We start from the raw sequence: 15,880 nt of genomic DNA on the forward strand, positions 1-15,880 counted from the left end.
AAACAAACTATGATAATATACTACCCTATTATTTAACGTGAGTTTAAAAGGCTAATATGATACTGTTATTAAATTTCACGTTACTTGTGGGGTTAGGTAAGGACATAATCAAGACTCAAATCCCTGCATATATGGGGTCTTTGCACCTAGGAGACACATTCTAGATGCCAAAAGAAGTGACTCTCTTAAATGCCCTGTCTTTCTTAGGTAGCTTCAAAGTAAATCACATGTATATAGCTAAAAATCTTACCTGTAGGACTGCTTAGAACATTAACAGCTACATTACCCTAAAAACGAAAAGCCTTCCCTCCCACCTCTGTAGCCTGTTCCTCTGAGCCCTGACCCCCAATTCGCACTGCACCCTTATCATCGATATGAGTTTCCCCCATCCCTACCCAGCAGCTTCATGAGAAAAACATTCTCTCCCCACGCCTGCCATGAACATGTGCATCAAGCTTCAAGTTTCCTGGGTCTCGTGAAAGCACAGTAATAGATGTAGAGGTCCGGGGTATGTTTCTATTCCCCACAAAGCTGACTTCAGTCTCAGCAACTTCCCATAAACTTGATCTGCACTGATCACAATCTTCCTTCTTCCTTTCAGGATGCCGAAGAGCCAAGAGACTCCCAAAGGGGACACCAACCCAAAAGCTGCCTGGGTCTCATCTATGCTCCTCTTTCCCTCTAGATTATACCTTCCTTGAAGACAAAGTCTGTGTCTTTTTTTTTTTTAAGGTTTTATTTATTTATTTGTCAGAGAGAGAGAGAGAGAGAGAGAGAGAGCGCACAAGCAGGGGGAGCGGCAGGCAGAGGGAGAAGCAGGCTGCCCGCTCAGCAAGGAGCCTGACGCGGAACTCGATCCCAGGACCCTGGGATCATGACGCGAGCTGAAAGGCAGATGCTTAACCGACTGCGCCACCCAGGCGCCCCAAAGTCTGTGTTTTAATCAAAGGTTTATCCTTTAGTGTTTATTGAATAAATGAGCAACCGATAATAACTGGGGACCTACTGAACAGTGAAGCACAAGAGCTTAAAGAATGTGTAGTAACACTGCATTTTTGTCTGCTAATGTCATCATTACAAACTCAAAAATGGCTCAAGATCTGCTAAGATCCTGAGTAAAAGATAAACAAAAGGACAGTGAATCCTCAGGAGGCTCTAGGGCAAGATGCCCTAGCCTGATAATATGGAAGATCAGAAGGAAGCCTGGTGCAGAAAAGACTGGGCTCCATCAGGCCCCTGCCCCTTCCTTCCCAAAGGTCACTGCTGATGGAAATGAGCTCCAGGGGTGCACCAGGCCAAGCGCCAAACCTAAGGATTTGGTCAGAAACAAGCAGCTGAAATCCACTCTGGGCTGGTTAGTGCCTCCCCTACTGTACAGGTGACACAACGCAGGCCCTAGGCCAGGACACAAAGGAGTGTCACAGGCAGAGAACCCAGTTCTCCAGACAAGAAGTATAATGCTCACTGGAATATGCTGGGAAGTTATGGAGTAGGGCTGGTTTGAAGCTTCTTTCCGAGTGTCCGTCCAAGACGCCAAGAGTCCATATTGTAAACGACAGAAGCTGAGCTTCTTTTTACAATTTCTAACAACTGTAGCCATGGAAAAAGACATCTGTAATTCTCTCAAATTCCAGGAGCTATTCTGAAATTCCCTTCCTCAGATGGAGCTCCCCATAATGTCCACCAAAGGAGCCTATCCTCACCCTGCAACCTGTGGGATATCCAGAGCCCATAATCTTCTTTCCTCCTCTCCAGCTTGGAAGCTCCAGACCATGACATGTGATTTATAAAATGTGACTGTCCTTAGTTCAAGACACCGTCATCTGCTACTGGCCATCCCGCTTCTCTCACACCACCTCTTAGGACGTTATGGAAATCTCAACACCAATGTGTTTACTAAAGTCTGCCTGATATATTAACTAACACTGTGTCACCAATCTTTGCCCCTCTCAATTTTAAGTGGTTTTAAGTTTTATGTTCCTTTAAAAACTTGATACACTGGGGCGCCTGGGTGGCTCAAGACGGTTAAGCGTCTGCCTTTGGCTCGGGTCATGATCCCAGAGTCCTGGGATGGAGTCCCACATCGGGCACCCTGCTCAGCAGGGAGCCTGCTTCTCCCTCTCCCTCTGCCTGCCGCTCCCCCTGCTTGTACACACTCTCTCTCTCTCTAATAAAAAATTAAAAAAATCTTTAAAAAAAATAAAAATAAAAACTTGATACATTAATTGGTTCTTCACAAAATCACCTCCAAAGAAAACAGTAAAGCACACACATTCTTCAGTTTCAAAAAAAAAAAAATCATATAACAGCAGTTATAACTGATCTTCTAGAAAAAAAATAATATTCTCTCAGAAGTTTTTCTTAAAAGAATAAAGAAAATTAATATGGCTAAATGAACATATTAAAAGCCTGGGAAGAAAAAAAGTTAACCTAAAAGATTAAATACCCTGCAAATTCTATCTAGTATAATAGTTTATAAATGAGTCTAATAACTATAAATATTATGGCACCTCTGCTATCCCCATAGGAACTCTGCTTTCTACTTAAGGAAACAGCAATATATTAGAATGACAGATTAAATAAATTCACTGAACAATTTCAGAAATGTACCGTGTTCTGTAATAATACAATTTGAACCAAACTGCCATTTATAGCTTAATATTTATTTTAGCTAAGGCAATGCAGCCTGAAAGGCAAAATGACCTAGATTAACAGAGCTTATTCTACAGTAAAGAATTTTAGGTTAATAGGCCCGGGAAAGGTTTTTCTCAAGCCACATAATTATTTTAACCAAAGTATACATAAAACCATGATTTTTCCATCCCTTAAATAACATTATTTTACTAAATTAATTCTTAATTCCTCAATAAGTTTCTACTGAGATCTTTTTTAGATTAATCTTATAATTCTTGCTTTTTAATTCCTTCTCTCTTCCCTCCTAACTCCTTAAACAGAAATGTAGAACTCCATTCCTGGCTTGTAGAAAAACGAGTATCAATTTTACCTACCAACTGGCCTAATGAAATATAGAAGCAGGAGATCCATGGTGCAAATGGATGTATCATATTCTGATATTATCTGATTACTGCGGTCTGTGAAGATACTCAATGAAATGCCAAGTGTAAACAGAATAAACTCAATTATTTCCTGTGGTCAGTGGAAAGTACATTGGGCCAGGAGTCAGTAAACTCAATTTTGTTCTTGTCTATAATACTAACTAGTTGAATGATCACAGACAAATCAATTAACCATGGTAGATCTTAATCTTCTTCATCTGTAAAATTAGGAAGCTGCACCAGATAACCCTTAGGTTAACTTTCACCTCCAAAACAGTATGATTTCATTTCCACGTCACAAATTTCTATCAACCCAGAGAATTTATGGTACTTTCCATAAAGGTGTTTAATGATTCAAGTTAACAATTTAAAAGTTTCCAAGAAACTCTGGGTGCCTGGCTAGCTCAGTCAGTGGAACATGCAACTCTTGATCTTGGGGTCATGAGTTCAAGTTCCACATTGGGCATAGAGATTACTTAAAAAATAATTTTAATTTTTTAAAAAAAGTTTCCAAGAAACTCAAATTTTAAAATTACATTATTTAGACAATCCCTGCCACCTTTTCAGGAAAAACTGCTAAGTATTAGCCAGATGACCTTGAGTGAGTCATTTGATTTCCCGGTCTTCAGTTTCCTCAACAGAAAAAAAAAAAAAAAACAGAAATAAAAACATATCCCTGTCTCACTGGATTTTCCAAAGGCTCAAGCAAGGCAGTTTTTTCAAAGAATTTTATAAAACTGTCAAATGCAAGTTTCACTATTTCACATGGGCCTCCTTCTATGAGCATTTAATGCAGAGATCTTACACTGATCGACAATATTTTTGCTACCAAGATGCACATGTATGCCTCACCGGGAGCACATTTTACATCAAGATGCACACATGCAGAAGCACTAAGATACACACGTACAGTTTTCAGTGTCCTAATTTGAATGTCTTCTATGCAACACCAAAATTTTCCTCCTATAGTCACTATTTTATTTTTCTTGATAAGATTATTACTATTCACTTATGAAAGTACAACAATTAGGAAATAGAATATATAAAGAAAAATCATAGGCCTACCTTTCCATGTATTTCCTTCCAACATTTTTCTTACACACCGGCTTTTTCTTATACAGTTGTGATCATACACATTTCCACATCTTACTTCTTTTTCACCCAACTCTAATTTTTCCATGTTACAAATTCTCCCGAAGTGGCACTTTTTTAAGGGTTATATGATATTCTTTCAGGATGCCCTCATAAGTAACAAAAGCTTGTACTTACTGGGTATTTACTATGCGCCAAGCCGTATTCTAAGTGCTTTATATGCATGTGCTCACTTAATCATCACAGAGATCTACAAGATAAGTGCTACTATAATGTCCATTCTCAGGGTGAAAACTTCTCAGCAGAGCTCCAGACTAAAAATGTCCCGGAACCCAAGTTCTTATCCATAATATACCATTGCCATCCCTAGAAAGAATAATACCCCTATCACCAGAAGCTTGGTTATACCACCATCTTTTCTTATGTTCTAGAATTCAGGAACTAAAGATCTGATATTTAACATATTCCTGAAACAAAAGAGAATGATTTATTATAGCATCTATAAGATCATAAAACTTTTTCATGAACAAAATACTGCTTATACTTTTTTCAAAGTGAATCATTTTGTATATACTGTTTATAATCTCTTCTTTAACTTAGCACAGTAAATATCTTTCCATAGAACATTACTATACCCACACAACAGAACATGTATTTTCTGTTAAGACAAAATGTATGAATGGGCAGCTGGGTGGCACAGTTGGTTAAGTGTCTCACTCTTGGTTTCAGCTCAGGTCATGATCTCAGGGTCCTGGGATCAAGCCCAGAATAGGGCTCCATGCTCAGCAGGGAGTCTGCCTGAGATTCTTTCCCTCTGCCCCTCCCCCTACTTTCTTTCTCTCTCTCAAATAAATAAATCTTAAAAAAAAAAAAATGTATGGGGCGCCTTGGGTGGCTCAGTTGGTTAAGCAACTGCCTTCGGCTCAGCTCATGATCCCAGGGTTCTGGGATCAAGCCCCGCCTCCAGCTCCCTGCTCTGCGGGAAGCCTGCTTCTCCCTCTCCCACTCCCCCTGCTTGTGTTCCCTCCCTCGCCGTATCTCTGTCAAATAAATAAATAAAATCTTTTTTAAAAAAGTATGAAAATAGAGCATGTGAATCTCAAACTAAGAACATAAAAGTTTCAGAATAAACTTAAGAATAAAGAGATCAGTGGAGACCCTAGGCAGTTCATAGATACCTGCTTCTAGATTTACTTTCAGAGAATCTAGTTAGCATTCAATAAATGTTAATCTATAATAAATAAATGGAATAAATAAATGGGCATGTTTCCAACACAAGCACGGACCCAGCCAGCCTCCTGAAGTAGACACACCCAAGCACGATCTTAATTGTATTTATCCCTGCCAAATTCAAAGAAAGGGGGCCAGGAGATTCAAACACACCATTTGGCATTAGAGAGTTCTGATCAGATAGTAGGTCTCCTTGCTATCTATTCACTGATAAGGACTCCCAGAGTCCTAGAGAAGAAGTGACAGAGATAAACAACTTCACCACCCATGTACTTCTTGATGGTTTGCACAACTCACAATTCAATTGAATGGAATGCACTTCCAGTGGTTTCTATTGTTTGTATTTTTGTTTTATTTCATTTTGTTTTCAGAGGAGTTAGTTACTAAATACCTAACACAAGAATTAGGCCAGTGTGTCATTTTACACACAGAAGCTCTAAAGAGTTGGTGAAAACAAATGGTCCTAAAAAAGGAGATGAATCTTACTTGAGCCAAAATGTGTGGCTGCTTTCAAAAACTATGCAAAGATCATACAGATTTACTGACAACCTGACCAGCTTTTGCTAAACTAAAACAAACACAGGGCCAGCCCCAAGGTGATACATTCTGCCCTGCGAGAATATCACCAAATTATCAGGTGGCAATGAGAAATTAATGACATAATGGAATTGAGGGTTAGGAAAACTAATCGGGCAGAGGGAGCTGGGCTAGAATGAAGTAAATAGAAACGGGTACAAGGGAGAGAAATTCAGGGCAATGGGGAATCAAAAAAGGATGAAAAACTGAAACCGTAAGATGTAGTCTTCAGGAGTCATTCATTCACCCATAAAATATTCATCAAACCACTGCTATATGCCATGCACTGGAGAAACAGTGGTGAACAAACAGTTCGGCGAGGGAAACAGACATTAAATAAATGTACACACAAATAAAGATATAAATTGTGCTAAGCGAAACAGAGGAAAAGAACAGGCAGGGCCTGTTTCAGTTTGGGTGGATAGGCAAGGCCTCTATGAGGCAAGGGCATATAAGTACAGTTCCAAAGACCTAAGGGAGTGGTCTGGCAGATGAGGAAGGAGGCAAGAGGTGATGATTATCCCAGGCAGAGGTAAGAGCTTCTGCCAACGTCCTGGGGTACAAGAGAGCCTGGCATCCAGAGAACGTTAAAGCCTGGCCCATGAGCAACAGCAGAGTGGTGCATGACAAGGAGAGCACCTTACAGTCCAAGGGAAGAAGTTCCTATTCCAAGGGCAGTGGAAACAATGGTAGGTTAAGTTTTCAGAATAAAAGCCTTTAGGATAGGGTAAGAAAGGCAGCAAAGAGACCAGACAAGAGGGACTGTGGCAGGGACCAACATAAGGGCAGGAGACAGAGGGAAGGGGATGACAGGTTTGTAGTCATGAGTGCAGCTCATGGCTCACCGAAGATTTTAGCTCTCCTTCCAGGCATGGAGATAAGCCTGTACTTCTCTGCCCTTGGAGCTAGGTGTGGCCTTTAGTCAATGGAATGGAAGCAAACGTGACTGGGTGGAAGCGTAAGTCCCCACACTCTTGCCCCCCACAAGGACACACCACAATCAAGATGGTGGCTGTCCCATCAACCCAGGTCCCAGGATATGGATAACAGGACCCCAGCCATCCTCCACAGAGAGCCAGCGTTGGGAGGACATAAACCTTTCTGAGCCACTGAGGTTTTGGGAGTCATCAGCCCACAATGACTGAAGCAGAAATAGAACATAATGGATGCAGTGATGACGGAATGAGGAAAGTAAAAGGAGACCAGAAGAGACGAAGGAGGAATGAGAGATTTCAAAGTTGGTGGCCATGGCAATGATGTCTATTGCTAAAGAAAACACAAAAAGGATGGCTAGTTTGGGATGAAGAGTGGCAACTTATGTTTCATAGCTGATGAACATTAAGGGACTGGCAGGCCAGCCGAGTGCACATGGTGAGGCAGGTTAGTGGACAGGCAGGTCTAGGCTGGGGAAACTGAGGTAAATATTCAGAAATCACAGTGAAGGTGTAGCACTCCCTTCAGAGTGAAGGGGAGAGATTAAATTCCACAAGCCAGTGGTGGAGAAAGGACCCTTCAGGAATGCCCCTGGGTGGTGAGGTAGCAAGGGGACAGAGTGAAGACTGGAGCATGGAGGAGAAGCAGAGAAAGGGAAGGCAGGGGGGCTGACTGGCATGAAATGCTACAGACCAACAAGCTGAAGGGGTGAGGACTGAGAAGCCACCCCACACCAAGGACAGAAGTCAGGCTGCAGGGGCACAATCCAAGATCACACAGTGGTTACCAGCAAAGAGGTACCAGAACCCAAACAGCAACGCCCAGGCTTCTGAACTTAACCACAAGCCCCGTGCCTTCTAGCAATGCAATGGAAGAATTTTCTCATCATTACTCTTCTAAAACAAAACATAATGGCATCATAAATACTCCACATTCCACAATTTATTTAGACTACTGTCAAGACCTTTAGATAGTTTGCAGTTGGTCAGTATTTTACATTTTCTGCCCTGAACGGTCAGCAATTTGACTTCAGACACTGAACCAACGCACATTTCAGGTGAATCCTCAGGAGAAATTCCCACAGTTACAAGCACTGGACCCCAAAATGGGAGCATGTTAAAGTTTTTGACATGTAGCCCAACTGCAAAAGGATTATACCATTCATCATGTCATAAATTCCAGGAGACACAAATCTTATTAAATGCCATGCAAATGGAGTCCTGGAGTTGTGACATGGGTAGTCCTGCAAAAAGGAGTGCAAACAGGTTCACCCATCCTTGCAAATACCTTTTCTATCTTTGCAAATTTGCAAATTTATCAGGCAAAAATGGCATCTTGTTTTAATCAGTGTTTCTTAGTTATTAGCAAGGTTGAACATTTTGGTCTACTCTTTATTGGCTAATTATACTCCTTTCTCTGAGAAATTGCCTATTGTCCTTTCCCATTTTTCCACTGGAGTGTTTTTCTTTTTGTAATTGATTTGTAAGAACTCCCAACAGATTTTTAAAAACAATACTGTGACTGAGATATAGATATAGATTAATAGAGTGCTTAGCGTTTCTAAGTTTATTGACTTCTAAATTTATGGTACTACCTGTTACAGAACAGAGGTTTGAGTGTTTACATAGGAAGGCAATCGGCAGAACGGTGAGGAACACGTGGTCTGAAGCCATAATGCCCAAGTTCAAGACCCAGACCCTCCACTTACAGCTGTGTCATCTTGTGGTGACTTATTGTCCCATGCATGAAGCCCAACACATGTCCTAGGACACAGTAAGTGCTCAATAAATCCTGGATCCAGATATACTTAGTCAAGATAACCAATCTTTTCCTTTATTAACATAATCAGAACCTTACATTTGCTAAAAACTATTAAGTGATTTAAGTACATTCCTCTATTTAATCCTTATTTTAAAAACTCTCTAAGATAATAATATCTAATAATACCAACTCTCAGATGACCAAACTGAGGCTTCGGTGAAGTAACCTACTCCAAGGCCTCAGCTCACCAGTGGCAAAGCCACAGCTCCCTTCCTAAGCCCAGATCAAACTGGTTTTTCCCTTTAATACTTTAAAAATCCCTCTCCACCCTTACATGATTATTCACTCCCACTCCTGTTATTTATTTCACATGTAGCTCTTATATTTAGTTATAATTTATTTTAGTATAAAAGGTGGGCTCCAACACTGGTTTTCTGCAGCAGCATTTACTGAATGGTGTGCACCCCCCATGTTTGACTACTCATCCCATGATAGCCTAAATGTTTACACACTGAGGCCTATTTGGGGTTTTCTTTTCATGCCACAGACCTTTCTCCCTGTCGCTGGGACTGCATGACACAAACTCATCATATTATTTACCCCCAAGATTACCCTTAGGAGAAGATGTCTCTAAGAAGCATATATTCATAGACTGCTATGAACCTCTTTCCTAATATAGGTTTCAAAGAGACAAGGAAGGGGCGCCTGGGTGGCTCAGTCACTTAAGTATCTGACTCTTGAATTCGGCTCAGGTCATGATCTCGGGGTTGTGAGATCAAGCCCTGAGTCGGGCTCCTCACTTGGCGTAGAGCCTGCTGAAGAGTCTCTTCCTCTCTTTCTCTCTTTCCCTCTCAAAAAAAAAAAAAAAAAGACAAGGAAAAAATTATTTTGTGATGTACCCTCAGCCACTCATTGAAACTGTTCCCAAAATTAACAACTATGCCTCTCAAAACTTCTTTCCCTTCCCCCTAAAACTTATCCGTCTTTGCCCAAGCTGTTCTGCTCCTTCTTGGCTGACCCGGGCATTTTAAGCATTAGTTCAATCTCTCATTCTTTTCTGGGGGAAAAAAAAAAAAAGTCCCCCTTATCTCTTCATCTTCCAGGTCCAACCCAGTTCTTCGTAACACTTTCCCAAGTACACCAGTTCTCTGTCATTTCATCTTTCTCTATGCATGGAGCCAGCCATTTGACCCTTTAAATGTTCTCCTTTGTATTGTGACCCACCTTTTTGAAAACTACTCACCTGTCCACCTGTTTAGATCATAAACCCTCAAGGCAAAGGCTTGCTCATCCTCAGCACCCAGCAAAGAGTCCTAGCACAGAGAAGGCCCTCAATCCATGTGGATAAAGATTTCACAATTCCTTCCCTCCCTTTTCAAATTCAAGGCATTACTAATGCCCTCCTGTCTCCTAATATTCAAATGGACTAGAAACCAAAGAAACAGAACCTGTTATTGATTATCTACTTGGAGATGGGCCTCCACCCTACTTCCTGTGTTTTGGGACATTTCTGTTTGTTGGGCCTCCACCAGAGGGTGGAGAAAGACAGTGAGGTGATGCTCAGGCCAGCTCAGCTGTCGATTTACTAACATACCTGATTTAAAATTACAGCCAAAATGAGGTTTTACCTTACCCGAGGATTTCAAAGAACACCACCACTCAGGTCTCAGTCTCACATTACCTCAGATAATACCGGAACCTTGAATTGCCTGACCTAGGAGGGTGAGGAAGGCCCCAAGCATGTACTCCAGGAGAATATCATCCCATACCTTCTGTCCATTCCCCTCCAGTAACACAAAGGGAAATTGAGCAACCCAACTCGGTTTCATTTCATTTCATAATGCTGGATGTCCAAGGAACATGGAAGGAGACTTTGAAGCTGAACATACTAAGAGAAGATCAGTAAGGAAGTTGGAAGCCAGGTGACTTAGGCAGCAATACCCAAGTGCATATAACTGGCAAACCCATGCAAAGGCCTGTGTCATAATATTTACACAAATCTTTTAGAGAAAGGATATTTTTAGGCCTTGGGTGGCATACTCTGTTAGATCTAGGCCATAATGATGCTATCCTTAATAAATCTGAAAGACCCAAGGTAAAATGCTTTGGGAGCTCCAAAAGCAATCACAACTCTACCCTGCTCAGGGAAGTTTTTCTTCTGAGCTTGCATGTATTTTGAATGTGCTGCCCTCCTGACTATTCTAAATCATGGAAAGCTAATTCTGGAAATGTGGAGATTCTTCCTTCATTACCCCAAATCACAAATATCCTTTCCTACAGTCAAGAATATTAGTAGCAGTATCTTTACTATTCATAAAAGCATCTTAGAATTCAAGCATGCTGATAAGGAAAGGGACTCTAGGAACAATCTAGTAGAGCCCCTCATTTAATATAATAGAGGCCTGGGGTGCCAGGGTGGCTCAGTCGGTTAAGCATCTGACTCTTGATTTCGACTCAGGTCATGATCTCAGGATCGTGACATCAAGCCCCGTGTTAGGCTTCTCCGCGTTCAGTGGGGAGTCTGCTTCTCTCTCTCTCTCTTCCTTCCCTCTGGCCCTCCCCCTATTTGCACACTCTCTAAAATAAATAAATAAATCTTAAATATATATATATATACATATATATATATATATATATATATATATATATACACAAACACACACATATAATAGAACTTTGAAGTTCAGAGAAGTTAAGCGACAGCCCAGCATGACTTAAGTAGCTGGTAGAATATATGCCAGGCACTGTCAAAGAGCTTTATCTATATTACTCATTTAATCCTCCCAACCAACCCTAAAAAAATAAGTACAGAATTATCTCCATTCCACAGATGAGGAAACTGAGGCACAGCAAGGCTAAGTTATGTGCCTAAGACTGCCCAGTGGGTAAGGGGCAGAGCTTGACTTATAATCCACGTGCTCTGATTCCAGAGCCCATGGTCTAAACTACTAAATCTCTAGGATTGAAACCCAGGACTCCTGACCTCAGAGAGGGTCCTCTCTATTACAAATAATTCACCAAAGTGTGAACCACATTCAAAAGGTTCCGCAAACCTTGTTTAATTTCTGATTAGGACAAACTACCTATCAAAGATTTTTTTTTTAAAGATTTTATTTATTTATTCATGAGAGAGAGAAGCAGAGGGAGAAGCAGGCTCCCCGCCGAGCACGCGGAACTCGATCCCAGGACCCCAGGATCACGACCTGAGCCGAAGGCAGATGCTTAACCGACTGAGCCACCCAGGCGCCCTATCAAAGATGTTTTTTAAGCAATCTGGGGAACCTGAAGAGTATTATCAACAGATTATTTGTTAATTTTATCGTAATGCCATTATACTTCTGTACAAAATATCCGTATTTCTAACACACACTAGGTATATGGAGCGAAAGAACAAGAGGCCTGGAATTCACAATCTCTTTCTCTCTCTCTCTCTCACACACACACACGGGACACTTAAAACAAAGTTGGGTAAAATCTTGATAATTATTGAATCTGTGTGATGGATTACGAGGGCTCATTATACTATTCTCTCCACTTTTTTGTATGTTTATTTTCAAGCTCTTCAAATTAATACAAAATCATTTTTAAAGGCCCACAAACCTGAGCCTATGAAAAATGAAGCTATCGGGCGCCTGGGTGGCTCCGTCGGTTAAGCGACCACCTTCGGCTCAGGTCATGATCCTGGAGTCCCGGGATCAAGTCCCGCGTCGGGCTCCCTGCTCGGCGGGGAGTCTGCTTCTCCCTCTGACCCTCTTCCCTCTCGTGCTCTCTATCTCTCATTCTCTCTCTCTCTCTCTCTCAAATAAATAAATAAAATCTTTTAAAAAAAGAAAGAAAAATGAAGCTATCAAAAATGAAAAATTTATGAGCGTGTCTCACTTTTAAAGCTTAAGTGGCAACCTTTATTACCCACTGAACTATTTAATTTTGTTGTTTCTGATCTCACTACCAGTCACTCACCAACGCTAGAAGCATGGCAAGAGCCAGTTAAATCCACACCCTATTCATTTTTAATTTTAGTCCATCTGCAAAATTGCTTTATCGGTCAGGTAGTTAAGAATATTTATTGAGTGTTTACTATGATGTAGGCATTGTATAGCGCTCACCCAAGTCGTCAAAGACAGAGCAGAGCAATACTTCCATCCAAACATGGATCAGTAGACCAATGGGATTCCAAACCCTGGCTTGGTTGCTATTCAGCCTCCTGCAAGGATCAGGGGGACCTTCCTATATCCTCCTAGAATAAAGCCAAACCAGAACTTATGTGGCAGGTGCACCTGCTGTGGCTTCCTGATGGACACTGGGGAGCAGCAAGAAGAAGCAGGTGGTGGCAGAGTACCTGGCAGGAGGTGGAGGGAGTGAGGCTTATGGGTAATTTTTAGTATATGTATGCTATCTCTAATTCCTCCTTCCGCAACGCAGAACCATTGCAACGCACTTCCCACTCAGCCAGGGAGCCCCTCAAACGCCCCAGTGATGACACCTGCTTTCCTACAATTTTTTTGTTTGTTTGTTTCATCAGACAGTGACCACTGATAGACAACACTAAGAGCTGAGACACCAGCCAGGCATCTGACTGTTCATGAGGAGGGTGTCTAAGGAAAACAGATGTACTATTAAAGTGTCATGCGGTAACATGGAAATGTGTCATCCATGGGAATGGACACTACCAGGTCACTATCAGTAGGCCACCCTCCAATAGGAAGGACAGGTACTCAAAGAATATTGCACATTACAGCTGTTGCACTGTTGGGCCTACTTTGGAACTTCTGTGCTCAACCTAATGGTCATTAAACCAATACCTCCTCTTCAGTTCAGGTCTGCCAGAACTTTGGAAATCATGGCATAGTCATGTAAGTCATGAAAGTAAGTTTTACTTACTCTTCTTTTGCCTGAAATCCCTGATGAGGAAAGCAGCCCCCAGTTAAAAGAACTAAATTTCAGGTGAGAACAGAAAAAATGCCAGAGATGTTGCAGGCTTTATCCTTAACAGACGCACAATGGCAAAAGTCAAGAAGATGCAGGGAGTCCTCCCTTAGGATAAAGGAAGTCAGTTTGGGTTTTGGAGGAGAAGCCAGGTTCTAGTCTATTCCCGACTCTGCTCTACTCTTACCATCAACTGATCAAGTTCAATAGAAAAGAAAAAATAAAATCCCTGTTTATTACTGGCGGACTGATTGGAGTTTGAGGAATCTGGGGTGAGTTGGCAGAGCTGTCAACTGAGAGAAAAATCAAACTAAGCAAGCTGGATATGGAAATCAGCAATCTCCAATCTCCACAAACATCATTCAGGTCATCCTGTGTCTGCTCAGGAAGGGCATCTATCTGCCACCAGAAAGATGTGCCGGCTCCTGTGTTAAGTGCCCCCTCACTCAACGGGACGATACCCCACACACAGCACCACAGAGCACAGAGAATCACTTCCAAGGCCCATCTTCTTGCACCGTTCCAACAAATACCACAAATCACCCGCCCACAAACAAGCCCCTTTCCAGAAAACAAATGTCAACAGCAATGCCAAGGAGAAGCTAAAAGTTTCCAGCTGCCTGGGAGAACATGCTGCCGTCAAAAGTCCACTCCTCTCCCGCACCTTCCAAGTGACCTGGGTGTACTGTGTTCCCAAATATAGCAGGACCAGCCCCGGCTATGGAAAAGTCGATTTAAAACTTCATCTTCCTACACCCAGGGGCCCATTCTTAAAGGTGTTCTGCTACGACCACATTAATCTTGGGACTGCTTGCTTCACTTGCTTCAAATCCCCAAACTTCGTAGTAATTTGCACAAATGCTGAAATTACCAAGGGCTGCTATCACGCCCCCTAACCCTCCGAAAGAGGAGGCCAAACCTCAGGAAGCCAGTTTAAGGGGAGGGGGCGGGACCGCTTCCCTTCTGGAGCTCAGCCCATCCAAAGGGTGCGCAGGGCCACCTCGTACCCTGGGTTACCGACTGGAAAAAGCAGCCCCCAACTCCACTCCGGTGCAGCTCTCCAGGCCACAGGTGCCAAGACCCTCCAGAATACCGGAAGGGCAGGGGACTGCGGGAGGAATGGGGGCAAAGGAGTGTAAAGCCCCAACTGGCAGAGGAAGGTAAACTGGTGGGGGGGGGGGGGGAGGAGAGGGTAGTTGAGGGAGATGACTATCTCACTTCCAGGAAATTTCCCAGGAGGGAAGGGGCAACAGTGGGGAGAGGACCCCCAGACTCGGGGTGGGGATATGGAAGTTGCTGCCCTCCAGGATCTTCCCTTCTCTCCTGTCCCGCAGCCACCACCTCTTCATCCTGCACACCCAGCAGAGTCGTGCAGCCCGGCCTGGGCCCGATCGACTTAGAGGAGCGTAGAGGAGGTGGCCGCCCGCCCGCCTGCCTCCCACCGTCCGTCGTCCGGCACTCACCAGAAGCACCGAGCCGCGCACCACCTCCGACACGCTCTGCCGCAGCTCGGCCGCCGTGCCCGGCTTACTCAGCGCCCGGGTGAACTTCCGAGTCTCCGCCGAGGCAGGGAGCAGCGGCGGCTGCGACATCCTCGCCGTCACTGCCGCCGCGGCGCCTGCTCCCGCGGTCCGGCCCCGCCGCGCCACCGCCAGGTGCGCCCTGGGCGCCCGGCCTGGCCCGCCCGCAGCTCCCGGCGCCGCCGCCCGCCCGCCCGCTGCCCCTGCCGCCCGCCGCTCGTCCTAGCGGCGCAACCCCGGCCGCGCCCTCCGCACCGTGTCACGCCCCGAGGCGCCCCCCGAGGCGTCCGCGGTCCCCAGCACTCAGGGCAGCACCCGGGCTCGCTAGGGGCGACCGAGAGTGTGGCGGCGGCGGCTCCCCCATGCCACCAGCCTCCCTCGGCAGCCGCTCGCCGGGCCGCCTCCTCGGGGCGGGGTGTCCGGCGCGGCGCGGGGCGGGGCGGGCGGAGGAGGGGCCGGCGCGGCGGGACGGCGGGCCCGGCAGGTCGGCCCGGCCCGCGCTGCTAGGCGCCTGAGCGAGGTGGCGGGACGCGGGCTACCGGACAGGTGGGGGCGCCTCCGCTCCGACCCCACTGCTTCCCGGGGCCGCAAGTCCGAAGACCCGAGGTGAGGTTCGCGCCCGCCGCCGACAGGGCGCACAATTCGGGGCTGGAGCGAGACCAAGTCCCCGAAACCGGCGCCTGTACAGTGGGACCCCACGGCCAGCGGCAGGGAGCGGGCTCGGCGGCACCACGCCCCCCGTGCGCCCGGGGCCTCTGAGGTTTCGGGAAGGTGGACTTTAGGAGG

General features: G+C 44.5%; 1 protein-coding gene across 6 annotated transcripts in view; it reads right to left on the reverse strand.

Moving 5' to 3' along the window:
• DOCK9 (dedicator of cytokinesis 9) overlaps window positions 1-15,186 on the reverse strand; it is a 283,314-nt gene extending 268,128 nt beyond the window's left edge. For all 6 annotated transcript variants that reach the window (XM_028112025.2, XM_028112023.2, XM_028112024.2 and 3 more), the window contains exon 1: window positions 15,038-15,186. In XM_028112025.2, coding sequence (XP_027967826.1) covers window positions 15,038-15,166 — 129 coding nt within the window. In that variant the 5' untranslated portion in view covers window positions 15,167-15,186. The remainder of the gene's footprint in view (window positions 1-15,037) is intronic.
• Between the last annotated feature and the right edge of the window lie 694 nt (window positions 15,187-15,880).

This window comes from Eumetopias jubatus, unplaced genomic scaffold (genome assembly GCF_037043125.1).
Source record: "Eumetopias jubatus isolate StellerSeaLion01/CBP00866 unplaced genomic scaffold, mEumJub1_p1.0 scaffold_3, whole genome shotgun sequence".
In the NCBI taxonomy this organism is placed as follows: Eukaryota; Metazoa; Chordata; class Mammalia; order Carnivora; family Otariidae; genus Eumetopias; species Eumetopias jubatus.